The sequence below is a fragment of the Dipodomys merriami genome, unplaced genomic scaffold, assembly GCF_024711535.1.
Source record: "Dipodomys merriami isolate MVZ:Mamm:240054 unplaced genomic scaffold, mDipMer1.0.p SCAF_37, whole genome shotgun sequence".
Lineage (NCBI taxonomy): Eukaryota > Metazoa > Chordata > Mammalia > Rodentia > Heteromyidae > Dipodomys > Dipodomys merriami.
Genome location: NW_027205270.1, coordinates 2,174,201 through 2,184,455, shown reverse-complemented (window position 1 = coordinate 2,184,455; position 10,255 = coordinate 2,174,201). Strand labels below are relative to the sequence as shown.

The 10,255-nt window shown below is 52.8% G+C and overlaps 1 protein-coding gene across 2 annotated transcripts in view; it reads left to right on the top strand.

The window, feature by feature from the left end:
* The first annotated feature begins 3,730 nt into the window (after positions 1–3,730).
* Positions 3,731–10,255, top strand: part of Rab11fip5 (RAB11 family interacting protein 5) — a 41,169-nt gene continuing 34,644 nt past the window's right edge. The window contains exon 1 of one of the 2 annotated variants that reach the window (XM_069988967.1): positions 3,731–4,351. In XM_069988967.1, coding sequence (XP_069845068.1) covers positions 3,918–4,351 — 434 coding nt within the window. In that variant the 5' untranslated portion in view covers positions 3,731–3,917. The remainder of the gene's footprint in view (positions 4,352–10,255) is intronic. The other variant, XM_069988968.1, reaches the window with a different exon arrangement.

Genomic DNA, 10,255 nt, shown 5'->3' with positions numbered 1-10,255 from the left:
CCTTGAGCTGAAGAGCTGAGGGACAGCGCCCAGGCCCAGAGTTCAAGCCCCACGACTGACAAAAAAAAAAAAAAAAACTTACTATGTAGTCTAGGCTGGTCTTGAACTGTGTGTGTGTGTGTGTGTGTGTGTGTGTGTGTGCGCGCTAGTACTGAGGCTTGAATTTAGGGCCTTGTACTCTCACTAAGTTTTTTTTTTTGCCAATGGCTGCTACTCTATTACTTGAGCCACACCTCCAGTTCAGCACTTTGTTGTTCAATTGGAAATGGAATCTCACAAACTTTTCTGTCTGGGCTGGCTTCAAATCTTGATCCTCAGGTCTCATCCTTCTGAGTAGCTAGGATTATAGGTGTGAACTACTTATGCTTGGCTGGTCTTAAACTTAGCTTCCTGAATGCTTGAGGTTACAGGACACCATGCCAGGCTCCATTCAAACAATTATTGATATCACTATAGACTCATGGAGTTTTATAGGTTATGACTCAATAATATTGTAGTTAATTCTGATTCAGTGAGTCTCAGTTCTGGCCATTGGGAGCTCTTTCTGATTGGCTCCTGTCTCTTCTCCTCTCCTCTCCTTCCCTCCCTCTCTTCCTTCCTTTCCTTCCCTTCCCCTCCCTCCCTCCCTCCCTCTCTCCCTCCTTCCCTCCCTCCCTCCTTCCCTCCTTCCTTCCTTCCTTTCTTTCTTTCTTTCTTTCTTTCTTTCTTTCTTTCTTTCTTTCTTTCTTTCTTTCTTTCTTTCTTTCTTTCTTTCTTTCTTTCTTTTTGTTACAGGGCTTGAACTCGGCCTGGGTACTGTCCTTGAGCCATAGTGCCACTTCTAGTTTTCTGGTGGTTAATTGGACGTAATAGTCTCACAGATTTTTCCTGCCCAGGCTGGCTCTGAACTGCAATCCTCAGATCTCAGCCACCTGAGTAGCTAGGATTATAGGTGTGAGCCACCAGAGCACTGCTTCTTGTCTTCTTTTGCCGTACTGCAATCCCTAGCCTTTTGGTTCCCATAGGATTTTCCTTGCATTCAAGTACCATTAAAAAATTATCTAGGTTGGGCTGGGAAGGTGGCTCAGTGGTAGAGCGCTTGCCTTGCATGCCCGAGGTCCTGAGTTCTATTCCTTAGCACCACAAAAGCAAAAAGAAAAAAAGCCGAAAGTGGTGCTGTGGCTCAAATGGTAGAGCGCTAGCCTTGAGCTGAAGAGCTGAGGGACAGCGCCCAGGCCCAGAGTTCAGGCCCCACGACCTAGGCTCATCTTGTTTGTTCTGTGCTAGAATAGCTATTCTCTAGGGCTGCTATGGGTGGAGTGGGTGGTCTCATCTTCCAGGGCAGGGACTGTGCCTCTGGGTGGCTGAGACCTTACTAACTAGAGTTTCTGCTCTTTCCTGAGCAGCTGGCAGACCCACCCTTTCCTTCTAAGGCCAAGTGGCCAAAAGGGGAGTTCTGCTTGGCTGCACTGCCCTACAGCCACAATCCTGAGCCAGCAGGAAGTTTGAACTTGCCAGACTGCGTGGGCCAGGGCAAGAGGAAGGAGGAGGAGTAGCCCATTTGAGTTCTCTTTAGCCCTTTCCTGAAACCTTGCTACTGCATGGAGGAGGACGGCAGAGGGAGGTGGGAGCAGTAACAGAGGAGAGCAGGTAGACCCAAGGAAGTTTAAGTGACACACTGATTTTAGTTGAAGTTTAGTAAAGATACTTTCATTTGCAATGGCACAGCAGGGAATCTACTCTTTTTCTCCCCCTCCCTCTCCCTCTCCTTCTCCCCCTCCCCCTCCCCTCCTTATCCCCCCCCCCCTCTCTCTGTATGTGTGCCTGTACTGGGGCTTGAATTCAGGAATCAGTGCCGTCCCTAATCCTTTTTACTCAAGGCTGGTGCTCTATTATGTGAGCCACACCTGCAATTCTGGCTTTCTGGTGGTGGTTAAATGAAGAGTCTCAGCCCAGGCTGGGATTGTGACTCTCAGATCTCAGCCTCCTGAATAGCTAGTGTTACAGGCATAAGCTACAATGCTTGACACAGCTACTGTTTTTGCTCAGCAGCTGTGGTAGGAGTCATCATTCCCATTTTCTAGATGAAGAAATGAGAGGTTAGAGAGTTGGCTTCAATGTGGATCTGCAGGCAGATCTTGGGTAGCTGCAAACCTAGGTGCCACCTACAGGGATGTTAAATCATGCAGCATATACCCAGGACTCCCTATCCCAGAGTTCAGAGCATAAACTTGTGGTAGTTCTCCACTGCCAGGTCTGTGGGTTTCCCATATTCAAGTTCTTGGTAGAGAACTTGGCCTGGGAAGTAGAGAGTCAAGAAGTACTGTGGACACCTAGGAAGAATAAAGGCTTCTATTCAGGTTTCCAATAGAGGAACTAAAAGTAACATAATAGCTTAACTATACTAGATTGAGGGAAGTAGGTGTGAGCTAGCTGAAATCATATCTATCAGGGCAATAGATAATGGTCAGATAAATCCAGGTAATACTAGCAAAGCATTTTATGCAGCAATGTAAACTCACCCACTAGTCCTGGAAACACAAGTGGCTGAAGGGGTATCTCTTTTGAAGTTTTACTTTCCATCATAAAAGCTTCTGACCTCCTTGATATTCTTCTATTTGTGGATTACAATTTATTTAAAATTTATATTAAGGAAGTGGAGGTGTGGCTCAAGGGCCATCCTTGACCAAAAAAGCCAAGCAAGTACAGGAGTCTGTATGTTCAAACCTTAGTACCAACACACACATACACACACAATTATATTAGTTGGGCCAAAAAAATCTTCTGAGCTGCAATGTCATCTTCTGGAAAACAGGAAATTAAAGACCATATTCACATACAGGGTGGCTCTGAGGATACAATGAGGTAATGTCTATAAAGCACACAGTGTTGGCTGCAGTACAGCACCGTGATGATGAACCATTATCTTTATCAATAATGAACGCTTATAGCCAAGGCTGGGCACACAGTAGGCACTTAATAGGTGTGTGTAATTATTTAAAACCCTCCAGTCGTGACGCATGACCCACAGCACTGAGTGAATGCTTAAATATTGATGCAGTTACCATTTATTTATTCATCACCCTGCCCTCCGCTGCCGGGTCCTGTCCTGAGCCTGCTCTCTGGCATCCTAGGTCCCATCCCGCGTCGGGAGGACAGGACAGCAGCTCTCTGGCCTCCAGGTCCTGGATGCGGGGCTGTCAGAGGCGGAGCTGGAGTCGCTCTGGCTGTTCCAAGGGCATTTCCCCGGGGCGGGGCGCGGCGGGTGGGAACGTGGGAAGGCGTGTCCCGAGATGCAGGCCGGACGCTCAAGCATCACCCCACGTGCACGACCCCGGGGAGGGTGGGACTTCCCAGGAGGGGCGCGCCGGGACCATTTTAGGGCGAGGGCTTTCGGAGTCAGGGCATCTCGGAAGGGAGATTTGGGATTGGCTGGAAAGGGCCGAGCGGGTATTTCATACCAGGTGGAGGGGGACGTGCCGCGGGCGGGTTAGGCGCGGCAGCATCCGAGGCCCCCAGGCCGGGGCGGGGCCAGAGCGGGGCGGGGCCAGAACGGAAGCCCCGCCCACCCCTCTGCAGAGGCCGCGCCCCGCCCGGCTCGCTCTAGGCGGGTTTGCTGTGGCCGGGGCCGGAGCTGGGAGGCGCGCGCCCCCCCCCCTCCCCCCCAGCACTGCCGCACAGCCACGCGCGCCGGGGCGCGGGCCGCGAGGCGGGGCAGGGGGGCGGGGCGCTGACGTCGCAGCGCGGCCGGCTGCCCGGGAGGCGGGGAGGCGGCGGCCGGCTCGGCCCAGGCCAGCCCGCAGCTGCGGCGGCCGGGTGTGCGGGCCGAGGCTCTGGAAGCCGGCTCCTGACCGCCTGCCGCGCCTCCCTGTTTGTCACTAGGGCCGCGCGGCAGCGCCAGGCCCGGCCAGCCCTTGCCCTCCGCCGCTTCTCCCACCATGGCCCTGGTGCGGGAAGAGGAGCGGGCGGCGGGGCCCTCTCGCTGGCTACCCACGCACGTCCAGGTGACGGTGCTGAGGGCCCGCGGGCTGCGGGGCAAGAGCTCGGGCGCGGGCAGCACCAGCGACGCGTACACGGTGATCCAGGTGGGCCGCGAGAAGTACAGCACGTCGGTGGTGGAGAAGACTCAGGGCTGCCCTGAATGGCGCGAGGAATGCTCCTTCGAGCTGCCGCCCGGCGCCCTGGACAGCCTGCTGCGGGCTCAGGAGGCCGATGCGGGCCCCGCAGCCTGGGCCCCGGCCCCCGCCAGCGCCGCATGCGAGTTGGTGCTCACCACCATGCATCGCTCGCTCATCGGCGTCGACAAGTTCCTGGGCCAGGCCACCGTGGCGCTGGACGAGGTCTTCGGCGCAGGCCGCGCCCAGCACACGCAGTGAGTGGGGGTCGCGGGGTCGCAGAAACGGTTGGAGGCCTAACCGGGCGGGGCTGGTGGGGGATCCAGGACCCAGAACCTCGGCCCGTGAGCCTCTGGCCTCGCGCTCCAGGACGCAAACCGACAGACAAGTCGTGTGCATTTTGGGGTCTTCTTCTGGACTCCCGTTCGGGAGCGCTGGCGGGATTGGGTGTTAGTGAGCCCTGGGACATCTTGTGGAATTTGAGTAGTGGCCCAGGAAAGTTGGGAATGGGATCCTGAGGGTGTGGGAAATTAAGAAGGGCTTCTGGGGCTGTCTTCCTTTGCTCCAAGAAGATAATAAGGATGAAAACTGCAGACAAGGCTGGGTGCCCAGTCCATAGGGTCGTGCCTCACCCTGTGTGTATGTGAGTGAGTGTGAATTCCCCTAACTGGCTGAGATTGCAGGGAGGCACCCCAGCAAGCTTAGAGATCCCTCAGGGCATCTGTCTCTTGTGTATTGTGGAATGGCTATCATGGTCAGAGCATGCCCCCACTCTGTGTCCAGGGTCTCTGGGCTGTCGGCCAGACAACCTCCTAAGTAAAGGAAGGAGAGCCTTGAGCCAGTCAAATGGCCTGTCTATCCTTCCTGCCCTGTCTTAGGTGGAGACAAGAAGCAGTGGTTAATGTGCCCAAGTAGCTCTCCAAGACACTTCCCCTACAAGAACCAGTGGGTTTCATTCATTTATTTGGGTAGCATTTGGCCTCTCTTATGTTAAGATTAAGGCTTCAGACTTGGAGCATCAGAGTCTGGGTGGGATCTAGATGCCAGTCCCAGAGTTGATCACCTGCTGTGGATCTTCAAATAGGTACTTTGTGAGTGACCTGTTTGAAGGGAGCCAGATGTGTGTCCTAGTTGGTGAGAGGCCTGGGGAAGATTTGCCTGAAGGAATGACAGTCTCAGGTTCCTTAGAGGAGTGGAATAAGTCTTGAGTTTGATGCAGACCCAGATGAAAGAAGGATTTGGATAGTAAAGCGCCTGACCATGAACATTTTTCAAAATATAACTTGGGGAAGGGCTTTCCTGGCTGGCTGGCGGCTGGTGGCTGTGGCCTGGGGTAGGTTCAAGGCTGGGCTGTGACCTGATTTCACGTCTCCCACACTAGGCCTTCTCCTTCCTCATGACTTGCTGTTTGGTTGCTGGGTGTGGAATCATGTGGTATAGTTTGGCCCTTGTTTTGTTTTTTTCCTCCTGCTTTCTGTCCTCTGGTTCCTTCCTGGCTCAGGGAGCTCCAGGGGGTGGGGGTGGGGTAGAATGCTCCTCTCCCCTACATCTCTTCTTAGCCTTTTCTTTTTCAGAAGAGGTGCTTGTCCTATCATCCCAGCCTTTCTGCCTTCACCCTTACCCTCACCTGCTCTGACCTGGTATATGACAAATGTGGTGTGTGTGTGTGTGTGTGTGTGTGTGTGTGTGTGTGTGTGTGTGTGTGTGTGTGTGTGTGTGTGTGTGTGTGTGTGTGTGTGTGTGTGTGTGTGAGTGAGATGAGGATCTAGGAAAAAAAAAAATCTCTAACTTGCTTGGACGAGCTCCCCCCACCTCCTCAGTTCTTGCCTTTGCTTTCCTCTTGGCCACAGGATCTTTTTAGTTGAGTTGGCCTAGCCTGCAGGTCCAGGTGTGTCTGTTTTCAGTCAAGAGCAGGGTGTCTGGGAGAATTTGACTTACCACCCCTTGTTCTGAATAGGAGCCTTAATTTACTTTTAGAAGTCATCTTTTCCACAAGCATCACTCCATCACTCCACACCCACCTGGCTGCCTTTCTTCTGATGCATTGACCTGGGTTATTTATAGAGCCTGGAGGGGGCAGGAGTGGGTGGGGCAATTAGAGGGCAGAGGAAAAGTCTATGAAATCTGCCTGCTCCTCTCTCTCAGTGGGCCTTACAGCATGCCCACTGAGACTAGGGTGAAGCCTGCTGCCCTCCTCTAGTTCTTTCTCAGGCTGTAATGGTCGCTCCTGGTGGCATTCCCGGAGCACCCTGGCATGGGTGGCTGAGGCAGTGAGTGAGCACATTGCTGGATAGGGAGAGGGCCTCCTCCTCAGCTTTGGATAGAAGCTTGGATAGCTTTTGGTGGAAAAATGGTATTCACATATAACTTCAGGAGCCGGCTGTGGTTGTTTCAGGGAGGGTAGCTGATGGCCCTCCTGTCATCTAGAGAATTTGACTCAGGGATGACAGGCTATGGATAAGAGGAGGCTGTGGACTAGCATCAGACAGTCCTGATGTCTCTGTTTTCTCATCCTTAAAATGGGGATAACTGGGTTGTGGGGCCTAAAGCCCGAAATTCAAACCCCTACTAATACAGAAGAGGGGGGGAATAACACTCCTTCCCAGAGATGATATGAGAGATAAAATGCAAATATAAATGAAGGGTTAGTAGAGTTTCTGGGGATGGTTGGGGGTAGTGAACTGCAGCCCTCACCTGGAAGATATCTGTTGACTTTGAGCTTCTCACATGATGGGAGAGGTAGATGAGAACCTTAGTGTCTGGGAAAGCCTTAGGGCCATGGGTGGTGACTGGAATGTGAGAATTCCCTGGGAAATGAGTTGGCTCTTTGTGGCTTCTCTGCCATTTGCTCTGCTAGAAGCTGGAGAACCAGGGTTTCGACTGACCTGCAGCCAGGTCATCCTATGGCTCTGCAGCGCTCCTCCTTGGTGGCCTGCTTAGAGCTACTCCTTCCCCAGGGCAAAGCAGGAAAGCATATAGCTGGAAAACTTCCAGACTAGATGGGCTTTGGTTCCAGTACTAGCAATCAGGTTACTTAACCATTTTCCTGTTTCTGAAAGGGTCATGATGATAACCTTCTGTTACACAGGTTGAATACTATACCATCTATACCATTGCTACAGGTCTAGACAGATAGAAGCTTTCACAGTGGTAATTATTGGGGTTGCTCTGGGACTGCCAGCTTCATGGGTTGGTGGTGACCGAGATTCTAGGTGTTCCAGGAGCACCTGAAAGTCCCTTGTCTGTGGGACACTTTTTTTTTTTTGGTTGGTCGTGGGGCTTGAACCCTGGGCCTGGGCACTGTCCCTGAGCTCTTCAACTTAAGACTAGCACTCTGGATGTGAAGGCGATCTGGCTGCGACATCTGTCACCCCATTGATTGCCAGGGTTGATTCGGCTGATCTGGCTGGCTAGGTGGGTGTCCCCTTCCTCCCTTACCGCTCCATGTGCGTCCCTCCCGAAGCTGCGCGCTTGAAGAGGACGACCATCCCCGATAGAGGAGGACCGGTCTTCGGGCAAGGATAAGAGTAGCTGCGCTCCCCTGCTAGAACCTCCAAACAAGCTCTTAAGACTAGCACTGTATGACTTGAGTCACAGTGCCACTTCCAGCTTTCTGGTGGTTTATTGGAGATAAGAGTCTTATCGCCCAGGCCGCTATTGGCTCAGGCCTGTAATCCTAGCTACTCACGAGGCTGAGATCTGAGATTTGAGATCAAAGCCAGCCCTGGCAGGAAAGGCCATGAAACTCTTATCTCTAATAAATCACCAGAAAACTGGAAGTGGTGCTATGGCTCAAGTGGTAGAGGGCTAGCCTTGAGCTGAAGAGCTGAGGGACAGCGCCCAGGCCCAGAGCTCAAGCCCCATGCCTGACAAAAAAAAAAAAAGTCTCCTGGACTTTGGATCCTCAGATCTCAGCCTTCTGAGTAGCTAGGATTACAGGCATGGGCCACTGGCTCCCAGCTGTGGGACAGGCTTTGAGGTGAGGAATTGTACTGGAGGTTTCCAAATAGTTCTCAAAACAAAATTGAATGCAGCACACAATGGCACTTGATCAGAAACTTCCTCCCTCAGGATCAGAACCTTCTTCCCTCAGTGGAACCATGTCTGGTTCCTCATGGTTCCAGTGGGTCTGAAAATGCTCAGATGGTTTTCTGGAATTTATTTTCTGGTGGGTGTCTTAGTGTCCCCTCAGCAGTCCTCAGTGGGTGCTGGGTTTTCCTCTCTGGTTCCTAGGCAGAGCTGCTGCTGGTGGTGATTTGTTAGTTCTCTTGTGCCTAGTGGTGTCAGGTGGGTCATTTGGACCCATGGCCTTTTTACAGTTGATGTGGTTTCCACCCCTAGGAGAATGGCCCTGAGCACATGGGAATGTGGGGGGGGGGGGAGAAGGGAGTGGTGAGAGCAACAAGTTTGGGAGTGGGAAGTAGGAAATCTGCTATGAGACCATTTGGATTGGAGAGACCTGCTGTTGGTACTCTGGGGATGCATTTGGGGGAGGGTAGAGGAGGGAGGGTGCAGTCCTGCTGTGTGGAGCCCCTCATCTACCTTCTCCCTGAGGCCTAGAGTGTGGAGGCCTATTATAGGATCAATGGTTGGAAGCTGGTCCATTGGAAATGCCAAGGTTGAGGGTTTGGTGAGTTGCCATTTTTATTTTTATTTTTTTGGTGAGTTGTCTTTTTTTTTTTTTTTAAATCACAAAGAGGAAAACTGTTGTAACCACAGTCTTTCTACTAATTGTGAATCCTAAAGAGACTCAGCCCCTGCCCAGGCTCTGCCATTGGAGATTCTAGGGAGAAGGGAAGCTCAGGGGCCTGTGGCTGTGGAGGACACATAAGTCTAAGATTAGAGCTTCTGCTCAGCTGCTCAGGAGATTCAGAGTCCTGTTTAGCTAAGGTGGGGAGGGTCTCTGAGGGACCCTTTTCAACCCTGAGCCTTGGTGGGATGCATGACTCCAGCCTTTTCTCCTCTGCTTTCCAGGTGTGAGCTGCTCTTCAGGAAGCAGTCAAGACCTGTCAGGTCCCTAGCTCCGGCTCAAACTCCTGATCTAATCTGGGCCTGGAGTGGAAGGAAGCCTGTGGGGCTGCTGGGTGTGGCTGGGCAGCAGTCATTTGGTGGAAAATCTCTCTTGGTTATGAGGCCATTTTTATTTGGGGTTGTGTGAGCAACAGCATCTAGGAGCAAGAGGAGTGGTAGGAAGTGTGACTCCTTCCTAATGGTATGGCAGCTCCCCCTCCCCTCTGCATCTGCACGGGCCAAGTAGGAACCAGGTCACTAGGGGCCTGTGGTCAGCTCCATCTCTGCCCTGCTTCCCTCTCCCTGTGGGCAGTTGGGGACAAGATGCAACTCAGCAGAGCCACCATCCTGTGCGACCTTGAGAGCTGTCCTTTTCTTCCAGTGGCAGCTGCCCGCTGCTCTTGTTACTGCTGCCATTACAATGCTAGTTCCCCCTCTTCTTACTGCTAAACTGCTGGTCTGGCTTTGTCCAGATGTTTCCCTGCCCTCCCCACCCTGTGCCTGGACAGATGATTAACACAGTGACAGGATCTGTCCTCGCCCTGTGGAAATCAGTTCCCTTTTCTTTTCCTCTGCAGAATGCTGAGCCCCTCCTCATGCTAAGAAGTAGAATGGCATCCACAGCCTGAGTCCTCTGCGCACCTGACAGCCCTGCTAGGAAAAGCTGTCCCTGGTTTCTTTCTGAGCTAGCTTCAGGCTGTTTCTTCCCTCAGGAAGGAGAGGGGCTGGGCAGATGACCAGAGGCCCTGTGTGGGGCCAGGTGCAGCCTCTCCTCCAGCTGGAGCAGGGCTCCCAGGGTGGAGGAGCTGTGGGGGAGGGGGCCGGCCAGGGCTGCCTAGACCTTGGACCTTTGCTTCAACTGAGACTCCAGAATAGGAAGCACAGCCCTTACTCAGGGAATTCCAGCCTCCAGCTAGAGGAGGGCTTGTTTGGACTCCTGGAAGCTGAGGCTGGGGGAGGAGAGGACTGGACAGGCAGTCAGTGAAGGGTATGGTTCTGTGTGCCTTCTGTGAATCTGGCAGTGAAGAAGAGATGGCATTTGGGGTCCTGTGTGTATTTCAGGATGTGTGTGAAATGCCTGCAGGGTTTTAGGGAGTCAGGAGTCAGCTACTGCTGGGAAAGGAGAGGGGTCTGGCTTATCTGAGGCCTGG